This window comes from Pan troglodytes, chromosome 1 (genome assembly GCF_028858775.2).
Source record: "Pan troglodytes isolate AG18354 chromosome 1, NHGRI_mPanTro3-v2.0_pri, whole genome shotgun sequence".
Taxonomy (NCBI): domain Eukaryota; kingdom Metazoa; phylum Chordata; class Mammalia; order Primates; family Hominidae; genus Pan; species Pan troglodytes.
In genome coordinates this window covers 95156312-95169063 of record NC_072398.2, presented here as the reverse complement: position 1 = coordinate 95169063, position 12752 = coordinate 95156312, and the positions used below count along the sequence as shown (strand labels likewise).

Sequence of the window (12752 nt, the reverse complement as noted above, 5' to 3'; positions counted from 1 at the left end):
TCGAGACAAGCCTGGCCAACATGGTGAAACCCTGTCACTACTAAAATACAAAAATTAGCTGGGTGTGGTGGCAGGTGCCTGTAATCCCAGCTACTTGGGAGGCTGAGGTAGGAAAATTGCTTGAATCCAGGAGGCAAAAGTTGCAGTGAGCTGAGATTCAGCCACTACATTCCAGCTTGGGCGACAGAGTGAGACTCTGTCTCAAAACACACACACACACACACACACACACACACCACAAAATTAGCTGAGTGTGGTGGTGTGCACCTGTGGTCCCAGCTACTCAGGAGACTGAGGTGGGAGGATCACTTGAGCCTAGGAGGTGGATCTGAGTGATCTGAGATCACACCACTGCACTCCAGCCTGGGTGACACAGCAAGACCCTGTCTCAATAAATAAATAAATAAAAATAAAAAAAATAGATGGCCAGGCGCAGTGGCTCATGCCTATAATCCTAGCACTTTGGGAGGCTGAGGCAGAAAGATCACCTGAATCTACGAGTTTGAGACCAGCCTGGACAACATAGCGAGACCCTGTGTCTGCAAAAAAATAAAAATAATTAGCCAGGTATGCTGGCACACACTTGTGGTCCTGCTACTTTGGAGGCTGAGGCAGGAGGATGGCTTGAAACCAGGAGTTTGAGGCTGCAGTGAGCCATGATTGCATCATTGTATTCCAGCCTGGGCAACAGTGAGACACTGTCTCTTAAAAAAAAAAAAAAAAAGATGAGAAGTGCCAAGCCCATAGTAGATACACAAAAAGTTGTAGCTACCATGTTTGAGGAATGAAAAAAGAGGAACAAAGAAGTGCTTTGGGCAAAGAGGAAGGAGACATTACATATATTTAAGAAGGGAATAGAAAATATTTCATTTAAAAAATCCCTTTATTGTTTACCTATCTCACCTACTCAAGAATATTACTCCCTCCAGCAATCCTCTGACTTACATCAAATTTTCTGTTTCCACTGAATCATTCCCAATCCACTATTTCTCTCATAAAAAAAAAAAATCCACAAAACAAACTCTTAACCCCAACTCCTTAAAAGAGCTTTCTATATTCACTGTCTCCAAGTCCTTTTCTCCAATTCTCCAATCAAACATTCATTCAGGTCACTCTGTCTGGGCGCAGTGGCTCACGCCTGTAATCCCAGCACTTTGGGAGGCCGAGGCAGGCCTATCACTTGGGCTCAGGAGTTCGAGACCAGCATGGGCAACATGGTGAAATGCCATCTCTATCAAAAATACAAAACAAAACAAAACAAAACAAAAAAATTAGCTGGGCATGGTGGCATGCACCTGTAGTCCCAGCTACTAGGGAGGCTGCAGTGGGAGGATAGCTTGAGCCCAGGAAGCAGAGGTTGCAGTGAGCTGAGATCACACCACTGCATTTCAGCCTGGGCAATAGGGCGATACTCCATCTCAAAAAAAAAAAAAACAAAAAAACACACACAAAAAAGCCTGGGTGCAGTGGCAGCTCATGCCTATAATCTCAGCAATCTGGGAGGCGGAGGCGAGCAGATCACATGAGGCCAGTAGTTCGAGACCAGCCTGGCCAACATGGTGAAACCCTGTCTCTACTAAAAATACAAAAATTAGCTGGGGGTAGTGGCACGTGCCTGTAATCCCAGCTACTCAGGAGGCTGAGGCATGAGAATTGCTTGAACTCAGGAGGCAGATGTTGCAGTGAGCCAAGATTAAACCATTGCTCTCCAGCCTGGACGACAGGGCAAGATTCTGTCTCCAACAACAACAAAAAAAAAGGGGCTCAGGTCACTTTGCTGAAGCTACTCAACAAAGTCACTAGCACCAGAGTCTCCATACTGCAAAAACCATCAGTCATTTCTCAATTTTCAGCTTAACCCATTAATAGTAATGATGGTTGATCACTCCCTCTTTCCTTGAAATACTTTCTTCATTTGCCTTCCAGGATACACATATCTCTAGATTTTCCTCCCATTTCACTGGTTGTTTCTTTCTTTCTTTTTTTTTTTTGAGAGAGTCTTACTCTGTTGCCCCGGCTGGAGTGCAGTGGCGTGATCTTGGCTCACTGCAACCTCTGCCTCCTGGGTTCAAGCGATTCTCCTACCTCAGCCTCCTGAGTAGCTGGGATTACAGGTGTGTGCCACCACGCCCAGCTAATTTTTGTATTTTTAGTAGAGACGGGGTTTCACCATGTTGGTTAGGCTGGGTCTCGAACTTCTGACCTTGTGATCCACCTGCCTTGGCCTCCCAAGGTGCTGGGATTAGAGGCGTGAGCCACAGCACTAAGCCTGGTTGTTTCTTATAAGTCTTTCTTATTGGTTCTTCTCTCAGAGCTCCCTTTTTCCCTTTTGTTTCTTTCTTTTTCCATTTGCCACTAATCAAAAGGCAATCAGAACTCTTAAGATTGAAGTGCTCCCAGAACTTAGTACTTAGGTCTTTTTTCTCTCTTTTTTTTTTTTTTTTTTTTTGAGAGCGACTCTCACTCTGTTGCCCAGGCTGGAGTACAGTGGCTTGATGTCAGTTCACTGCAACCTCCACCTCCCAGGTTCAAGAGATTCTCGTGCTTCAGCCTCCTGAGTAGCTGGGACTACAGATGTGAGCCACCAGGCCCGGCTAATTTTTGTATTTTTAGTAGTGATGGGGTTTCACCATGTTGGCCAGGCTGTTCTCGAACTCCTGACCTCAGGTGATCCTCCCACTTTGGCTTCCCAAAGTGCTGGAATTACAGATGTGAGCCACCGCGCCTGGCCTTTTTTCTATTTTACATTCATTCTTTGGTGATCTAATGGCCTTAAATATCTCTATTCCAATGACTCCCAGACTTTTATATCCAGCAACCTCAACATATCCAGTTGACATTTAATAGACACACCCAATTTTACATATCCAAAGCTGACTGCTTTTCCCTCCAAGACTGTTCCACCTACAGTCTTCCCCATTTCAGTTGACAGTAATGCTGTCCTTTCAGCTGTTCAACCAAAAACCTGAATCATTCTGGATTTTCTTATGTTCTAGATATAATCTGTGAGGAAACTGTATTGGCTCTACCTATAAAATATACCTAGAATCTGATCAACTTCTTATCACCTCCTCTGTCACCACCCTGATCTGCCAACATATGTCACCTGGATTACCGCAGTAGACTCCCAAATGGTCTTTCAACTTCTACCCTGGTGTCTACTGTCTAGTGCCAACCAGTACCCACTGTGATCTCTTAAAACACAGGTAGTCATTCTGCTGGTTAAGAATCCTGAGCACTGTTTAGCTTTGTGTTCCAGTAAAGTTTGCTGGCTGGCTTTATATCTGTTTTATGAGTGTATTTCCTTTCCTAGGATGTATTTTCTCTATGCATATCCTCATATGTGGCAATAGTCACCCTAGTCTCTTAAACTCTGATACAGTTATGTTTACCTCTCGATATGTTTTCACTACTCCTGGGATGTCATGAAAAATCATTGCAGTCCCCGGACTCCTGGCCACTCCTACTCCAGTGACAATGTCTGTCTGTAGAATATTGTTGGCAGAAATCATCCATATCCCAGGTTCACCTAGGAAAAGACAAGAGAAAACACTTGGCTGAAGCCTTTGATATAAATCACTCTGGACTTATTCATACTCCAAATCAGTAAATTTTTCAAGCATGCAGATATCTCTTCCCAGGAGAAACAGCCAGCTTTGAAGATAACTGTTTTCTCAGTGTCAGGTTCCTCTTCGTATATCATGCCAGCAAAATAAAGAATCATAAGAAGAGCTACGTAGTTGGAGAATGTAACTGTTCTCCTTAGGAAAAAGAAAAGCTCTTTTTACATACAGGGATAACTTTCTGAATAAATTTTGTTTAGAAGCTACTAAGGACAAATTTGCTTTGAGCTACTGATTGATGACAGCAAGAAGACTGCAAAAAAGTGACCATGGCAAGAGAAAGGATTTGTTTATTTTGGCTTAAGTCTAAAGATGGCCGAGGAATGCCAAATACTGGGTTAGAGTTTGTACTTAGCCTGCAGGATTACTGATCCTGGCATATGGCTCTTTCCTTCATCACATGATGAAGCCTCCCAAAATTCCAGATTGGAAGACTATGGGACAATCCTGTCAAAAATCTAGCTAAAAAGAATAAAAAATAGGCCGGGCATGGTGGCTCACGTCTGTAATCCCAGCACTTTGAGAGGCCGAGGCTGGAGGATCACCTGAGGTCAGGAGTTCGAGACCAGCCTGACCAACATGGTGAAACCCCATCCTACTAAAAATACAAAAATTAGCCAGGTGTGGTGGTGCATGCCTCTAGTTCCAGCTACTTGAGAGGCTGAGGCAGTAGAACCACTTGAACCCAGAAGGCGGAGGTTGAAGTGAGCCGAGATCACACCATTGCACTCCAGCCTGGGTGATAAGAGTGAAACTCTGTCTCAAAAAAACAAACAAACAAACAAAGAGAGGGTAAAAAATACTCTGCTTCATTGACAAGGGATTTATAATCAGGGGATTGTAACTCTCATTGCCAACCTTAAAGTAGGTTTAGCTCATTGGTCCTGGATTGCATGTTGGTAGTGGTTGTTTGCAAATCAGCTGTTATAGCATTGGGGGATTCAGCTGTATAGAGCCCCTTTGTATCAAGGTCCAAAATACGTATTAATGTTAAAGTCAGGTCCAACATTTACATCACTTTACCTAAACATATGTATCCATAGTTACCAGAAGAGGCTGCAAAGCCAAAACCATACATTACTACAAGCAGGTCTTACTTGGTTGGATGTATACATCCAGGCAGTGTACACCACTTTGGGATATGATATTTGGAAACCCGAAGAATTCATACTCATTTCCTAACCAAAGAATGATTTCCTTTTCTTTTTTTTGAGACACAGCCTGTCATCCAGGCTGGAGTGCAGTAGTGCGATCATAGCTTACTGCAGCCTTGATCTCCTGGGCTCATGCTATCTTCCCACCTCAGCCTCCCAATAGTTGGGACCAGAGGCATATGCCACCACACCGGGATAATTTAATTATTACTATTATTATTATTTTTGAGACAGAGTCTCGCTCCATCACCCAGGCTGGAGTGCAGTGGTGTGATCTTGGCTCACTGCAACCTGTGCCTCCTGGGTTCAAGCAATGCTCCTGCCTTGGCCTCCCAAGTAGCTGGGACTACAGGCACGTGCCACCATGCCCAGCTAATTTTAGTATTTTTAGTAGAGACGGGGTTTCACCATGCTGGCCAGGATGGTCTTGAACTCCTGACCTTGTGATCCGCCTGCTTCAGCCTCCCAAAGTGCTGGGGTTACAGGCGTGAGTCACTACACCCGGCCTTAATTTTTGTATTTTTAATAGAAACAGGATTTCACCATGTTGGCCAGGCTGGTCTCGAACTCCTGACTTCAGGTGGTCTGCCTGCCTCGGCCTCCCAAATGTTTTCTATGATTTTATTTTATTTATTTATTTTTTGAGATGGAGTCTCACTCTGTTGCCAGGCTGGAGTGCAGTGGCACGATCTCGGCTCACTGCAACCTCCAACTCCCAGGTTCAAGCGATTCTCCTGCCTCAGCCTCCCGAGTATCTGGGACTACAGGCGTGTGCCACCATGCACAGCTAATTTTTGTATTTTTAGTAGAGATGGGGTTTCACCATGTTGGCCAGGATGGTCTCGATCTCTTGACCTCGTGATCCCGCCACCTCAGCCTCCCAAAGTGCTGGGATTACAGGCATGGGCCACCGCACCTGGCTTATGATTTTATTTTTAACTCAGTACTTAGGACAGAAATGCTTTGTTTTCAAGAGTATAGTTGGCCAGGGGCCAACCCCTTGTATAAAAAATATAAAAATTAGCCAGGCATGGTGTTGTGTGCCTGTAGTCCCAGCTACTTGGGAGGCTAAGGCAGGAGACTCGCTTGAACCCAGGAGTCAGAGGTTGCAGTGAGCCGAGATCATGTCACTGCCCACTGCCCTCCAGCCTGAATGACACAGTGAGACTCTGTCTCTAAAAAAAAAAACAAAAAAAAGTATAGTTTATCTGGGTAAAAGAAAAAACCTTATTACAATGATGATATGTTAGGACTTAGGCCTTCAAATGTGCCTCACAAAATAGCGTACACATAACTAGTTCTTAGAACTAAAGCCTTATTGCCCTTTCCTTCCTGTTATCCTTTACTGTCCTTCAATATAGTAATTACCCTCCTTCAAAAGCTGGGAATGGAGGAGAAGACACAGTACCCTGCACTATCTACATAATATAAAATAGAGCTATGTATCCAATAGACTCTTGATAAATATTACTGGCTGGCTTCTAATTGGCTGGCTATTGAGTGAAACAGGCATTAAGCTAAAAATTATCAGTAACATTACAAATAATAAAATACTCAAAATTATTTTCTTTCTCAGAGAGTCCCTCAGATTTTAGATAATTTGGAAAAAAATATTCTAGGGGATTAATTGCTTTCTTGAACTTCTGGCCTTAAGTGACCTCTCCAGCTTGGCCTCCCAAAGGGCTGAGATTATGGGTATAAACCACTACACCAGTCCAAGGGATTAATAACTGCTTTTTTTTAAATAACTGCTTTTTAATCCCCACAACTATCAGTTGTAAGTTTGAGAAAGGGAATGTATACATACCATGCTGGCTGACAAGGTGAGTACTGAAGCAGATGATATCTCCAACAAAGGTAAGCTTGGTGTCTGGCTCAATGGCATGCTCTACAGCAACAGGAATATAATCTGCCATGCCTGGATGTCTCCAGTCCCAAAGCCCCACAAGTGTCAGCCCTCTGTTCACAGCCTGGGCCATGTAAGTATAGTTCTTATTCCCTGGTCCAATATGCAGCAAGTCATCTCTGCAAGTAGACATTAAAGGTAGAAATCTTTAAAAAGAGACAATAGTTAGAAAATAGTTCTGGGGAACACCCTACCACATTTTATATTCAACAGCTCAGAAGTTCAGAAGGAATTCCACAATAAAGAGTAAGTAAGTATGGGCCAAGGATCAGTCTATTACCTTCATACGTATAGTTCCCAGGAAGGCTTTTTTTTTTTTTTCCAGTAAAGCCTTTTGATAATAATACTCCAGTTAGCTCCCTATGGATCTTTTAGTGAATTAGAACTTGACAGATTTAAGATATCCTGCATTTTTTCTTAAGTGACAACTAATACTATTGCCTAAGTCTGGTCTTTTTTTTTTTTTTAAGACAGTCTTAATTGGTCACCCAGGCTGGGGTGCAGTGGCGCAATCTCTGCTCACTGCAACCTCTGCCTCCTGGGCTCAAGTGATCCTCCCACCTCAGCCTCCCTAGTAGCTGGGACTACAGGCACACGCTACCACACCCAGCTAATTTTTGTATTTTTGTAGAGATGGGGTTTCACCATGTTGTCCAGGCTGGTCTCGAACTCCTGGGCCCAAGTGATCCTCCCTCCTCAGCCTCCCAAAGTGCTGGGGTTACAGGTGTGAGCCACCCACCTGGCCTCACTTAAAAAAATTTTTTTTAACAAAAGAAAGATCAACTTCCAAATTCAGAATGTGAGAGGAATTTACTGGAGCTGCTATATAATACTAGCCTAATATGCAAGATTTCTACCATAGTGTCAATACCATTCCTTTGACTTCCATACCTGTTCAGAGCCAGATAAAGCTGGGTATTGTGTGTGTGGAATTTCTCTCCGATACTATTATAAAACTGAACAGTGAAGGTAAGAGACATGCCCAAGGGAAATGCTGACAGGGTCCTTCCTTGGGCTGTGTATAGCTTGGGTTGGCTGCTCACTCGCAGGTATGTCACCGGTGCTACCTGTGGGAGACAAAACCTACTGGTACAGAGAAAGATGCACTGGAGAAGTGCTGCAACCATATTCTGAGACTTATAATCAATGATAAAGAGTGATGTTTCTTTTCTGTAGGAAATAGCTTTTGATGTGAGATGACTTAAGTCAGAGTGAAAAGAAATATGACAGCATAGCAGCATAGGAAATTCTTTTCTTTTTTTTTTGAGACAGAATCTCACTCTGTCACCCAGGCTGGAGTGCAGCGGCATGATTTTGACTCACTGCAACCTCTGCCTCCTGCATTCAAGCAATTCTCCTACCTCAGCCTCCCAGGTAGCTGTGATTACAGGCATCTGCCACCACGCCTGGTTAATTTTTGTATTTTTTGTAGAGACAGGGTTTCACCATGTTGGCCAGGCTGGTCTCAAACTCCTGACCTCAAGTGATCTGCCCGCCTTGGCCTCCCAAAGTGTTGGAATTATAGGCGTGAGCCACTGTGCCCGGCTTGAAATGGGTTTTTAATTTTTTTTTTTTTTTTGAGACGGAATTTTGCTCTCTCGCCCAGGCTGGAGTGCAGTGGTGCAATCTCAACTTACTGCAACCTCCGCCTCCTGGGTTCAAGCAATTCTCTGCCTCAGCCTCCTGAGTAGCTGAGATTACAGGCGCCCGCCACAATGCCCGGCTAATTTTTTGTATTTTTAGTAGAGATGGGGGTTTCACCATCTTGGCCAGGTTGGTCTTGAACTCCTGACCTCGTGATCCACCCGGCTCGGCCTCCCAAAGTGCTGGGATTGGCGTGAGCCACTGTGCCCAGCCGGGTTTTTAATTTTTAAAGCTGTGGGAATGTGAAGAGAAGCTGGAGCTTTATGAGGAAAGGACTATAATTCATCCATTTCATGCAGAGTGCTCAATATTTATGGTTAAATAATCAATTACTTATCAGGAACACAATCTATATTGTGTTTTCACACTGTAAGAGAGCTGCGATACAGTAAGTGAAGCCCACGTTTGAATCATAGCTTTATCATTTCATAGCCTCATGTAACTTTTCTGGGTCTCAGGTTTCTTATCAGTTAACAGTTAGATGGGGATAATAATGCCTACCTCATAGGGCTTTTGTGGTAGTTAAAAGAGATAATATACATACAATGACCAACATAGTATATAGTAGATGTTTAATGTCTAAAATTTTTTTTCGTGTTAAGACTAACTTATCTCTGAGGTCTTTTCTCAATTTTTTAATTCTTGTAGCAAAGCTTAATTTTTTAAAAAGAAACAGATTGTTGCTTTGTTTTCCAGGCTGCAGTGCAGCAGTTCAATTGCAGCACACAGCAGCCTCGAACTCCTAGGTTCGTGTGATCCTCCACCTCAGCCGCCCAAGCAGCTAGGACTGCAGACATGTGCCACCAAGCCCGGCTATTTTTTTTTTTTTTTTTTCCATTTTTTGTAGAGATAGGGGTCTCATTATGTTGCTCAGGCTGGTCTTAAACTCTTGGCCTCAAGTGATTCTCCTGCCTCAGCCTTCCAAAGTGCTGGGCTTACAGGCGTGAGTCACCCAGCCCAGCCAATTTTGATAGCAATCATTCTACACTCCTCCGATACCAACCCTTTTGCCAAAGCTGCTAGGAAGACAATCATATAAATTTAGGCTGATCTGTTTTTTTTTGTTTTTTTTTTGTTTGTTTTTTGTTTTTTGTTTTGAGATGGAGTCTCGCTGTCGCCCAGGTTGGAGTGCAGTGGCGTGATCTTGGCTCACTGCAGGCTCCGCCCCCCGGGGTTCACGGCATTCTCCTGCCTCAGCCTCCTGAGTAGCTGGGACTACAGGCGCCCGCCACCTCGCCCGGCTAATTTTTTGTATTTTTAGTAGAGAAGGGGTTTCACCGTGTTAGCCAGGATGGTCTCGATCTCCTGACCTCGTGATCCGCCCGCCTTAGCCTCCCAAAGTGCTGGGATTACAGGCGTGAGCCACCGCGCCCGGCCAGGCTGATCTGTTTTATAACAAGGGCTCTAAAGTTCATTTTAATTTTATGGCTTATAACCATGTCAAGACTGGCCTCTTATAGGTTCATTTCTGACTCCCAGAGAGTTTCTTCTTCTTCTCCTTTTTTTTTTTTTCTGGTTCATGTTCTCTCATGATACAGAAGTTTCTAATTCTTTTCTTTTTCTTTTTTTCTTTAATGGCATGATAAGAAAATTTCTAGTTTTTTAAAAAAGAAACTCTGCTTTTTAAGGCCAGGGTATGACTTTTATTTATTTGTTTTTTTTAGTAAGTCCATGAACTCACCTGGACCCCAGTTATGGTTGTTTGGTTGACTCCAAAAGGTTCTATAGAAGTGACTTCCAATACAGCAGTACCTGCAATGGAACCAGCTTTCAGGAGCCCTTCACCATCCTCCTCAATGACGGATGAATTAGGGAAACACTTGAGAACACGAGAACTCACGAAGGCAGCTCCTTCCCTAGGGAACAAGGAAAGGAAGTGGCATCTTTTGGGGGTCCTGTCTGACCAGAGAGAAAAGAGTAAAAATTTCCAGGATTACTGTTAGGGGATGTACTCGAGAAAACTGCTTGCCATTCTCCATGTGTGTAACTATTTGTTCCTCAGGTAAAAGTCTGCCTTTGGATTATGCTTATTTCTTTAAAATCAAATCTTATTACATATTTATAATTAAAAAATTATTTAGGCCGGGTGTGGTGGCTCATGTCTGTAATCCCAGCACTTTGGGAGGCCAAGGCGGGAGGATCACCTGAGATCAGGAATTCAAGACCAGCTTGGCCAACATGGTGAAACCCCGTCTTTACTAAAAATACAAAAAAAAAAAATTTTTTTTTAGCTGGGCATGATGGCGGGTGCCTGTAATCCCAGCTTCTCGGGAGGCTGAGGCAGGAGAATGGCTTGAACCTGGGAGGCTGAGGTTGCAGTGAGCCGAGATGACACCATTTGCACTGCAGCCTGGGGGACAAGAGCAAAACTCCGTTTCAAAAAAATAATTATTCAGCCAAAACAATTGAAAGCAGGTATTCAGGTAAATACTTGCAAATGAATATTCATAGCAGCACTATTCACAATAGCCAAAAGGTGAAAACAACCCAAATTTCTTTTCTTTTTTGAGACGGAGTTTCGCTCTTGTTGCCCAGGCTGGAGTTCAATGGTGTGATCTCGGCTCACTGCAGCCTCCGCCTCCCGGGTTCAAGTGATTCCCCTGCCTCAGCCTCCTGAGTAGCTGGGATTACAGGCATGTGCAACCACCCCTGGCTAATTTAGTATTTTTAGTAGAGTTGGGGTTTCTCCATGTTGATCAGGCTGGTCTCGAACTCCCAACCTCAGGTGATCCACCTGCATTGGCCTCCCAGAGGCCTGGGATTACAGGCATGAGCCACTGTGCCCAGCCCCAAATTTCTATTAGGAGATGAAATTATAAACTAAATGTGGTATTTCCATATAATGGAATACTATTCAGTCATAAAAAGGAAGAAGTACTGATACATGCTACAACATGGATGAACCTCAAAAACATTATGCTAACTTAAAGAAGCCAACACAAGGCTGGGCGTGGTGGCTCACACCTGTAATCCCAGCACTTTGGGAGGCCAAGCCAGGCGGATCGCCCGAGGTCAGGAGTTCAAGACCAGCCTGGCCAACATGGTGAAACCCCATCTCTACTAAAAATACAAAAATTAGCCAGGTGTGGTGGCAGGCACCTGTAATCCCAGCTACTCAGGAGGCTGAGGCAGGAGAATTGCCTGAACCTGGGAGGTGGAGGTTGCAGTGAGCTGAGATTGTGCCACTGTGCGCTGGCCTGGGCAACAGAGCGAGACTGTCTCAAAAAAAAAAAAAAAAAAAAGCCAACACAAAACGTTGCATACTGTATGATTCCATTTATATGAAATACATTCAGGATAGCTAATACCGTACACAGAAAGCAGATTAGTGATTGCCAGGGGCTGCGAGGAGGAAAGAAAGAAGAGTGACTGCTTCACAGGTATGGGATCTCCTTTGGTGGTGATAAAAATATTTGGAACTAGATAGAGATGCTGAATACACAATATTGTGAATGTACTAAATGCCACTGAATTTTACACTTTACAATAGTTTTACATTATGGGAATTTCACCTCACACAAAAAATTATTTGGGAAAAACCTCCTAGAAGGCAAAAGTGTTCTTTCTATGTCAATGTTTTACTGAAAATACTTAAGCTTAGATCCTGGCACTTCCTTATTCTCCCTTTTCCTTACCTGTTGGTATGGAGTTTGAGCTGAGAATTTATAGGCATCAGAATCTGCTCTGGTTGGCACTCTGGAGAGAAGAGTTGGAGTTTTTCAAACACCTATAATGAGAAAATGTTTTCCTCATTTTTGGCAAAGACAAATTATGACTTTTACTTACATATAGACTTCAGTATAATCTCGAAGAGATTACATGCAAATAAATGACAACTAGGAATCAACAGTCTGCCTAACTTCTAATTAGTCTAAAATCGTCCACAATACTCCTCTCCAAAATGAACCAGGCACTCAAAACGTAACTAGATATTCTAGAAGATATAACCTAATGTTAGCCCTGTTTCTGACTCTGAGGGACTCAGCATGTAGCAAAGCTTACACTTACCACATCTTCCATATTGCTTAGATATTAGGTATAAAAATACTTTGAAATTTCTAATTTTGGCTCTGGTAAAATGACATGAAGTTTGGGGAAAAGAACTTATAATATTAAATTAGCATGAAACAACATCCAGGTCTTCCACCTTCTAGTAAAGTGCTCTTTCCTCTACTTCACATGGAATCAGAGAACCAAAGCCAAAATAAAGGAAAAAATAAAACAGGAAAAGAAAAAAAAAGTCTCAAAATCAGAGGCAGTGAAACTTACTCGACCCATATAAGTGATAATTTGTTTTTTGAATTCTAAAAACAACAGAGCCATTTAGCTTTTAGCCCAAGAATATCTGTAGAAACTATTCATACTCTTACACCTTATCAAAAGTTAGAATTATGTTTTATCCTAACTGTGAATATATTTAAATGG

At 43.0% G+C, this 12752-nt stretch overlaps 1 protein-coding gene across 7 annotated transcripts in view; it reads right to left on the bottom strand.

Moving 5' to 3' along the window:
* NUP210L (nucleoporin 210 like) overlaps positions 1-12752 on the bottom strand; it is a 161092-nt gene that overhangs the window by 22631 nt on the left and 125709 nt on the right. For all 7 annotated transcript variants that reach the window (XR_010158103.1, XR_010158104.1, XM_001144608.6 and 4 more), the window contains 5 exons: positions 11963-12054; positions 10009-10183; positions 7575-7750; positions 6585-6802; positions 3393-3529 (listed from right to left, as the gene is read on the bottom strand). Coding sequence is in view for 5 of the 7 variants with exons in the window: in XM_001144608.6 (XP_001144608.4) it covers positions 3393-3529; positions 6585-6802; positions 7575-7750; positions 10009-10183; positions 11963-12054 (798 nt within the window). In the remaining 2 variants the exon portion in view is untranslated. The remainder of the gene's footprint in view (positions 1-3392; positions 3530-6584; positions 6803-7574; positions 7751-10008; positions 10184-11962; positions 12055-12752) is intronic.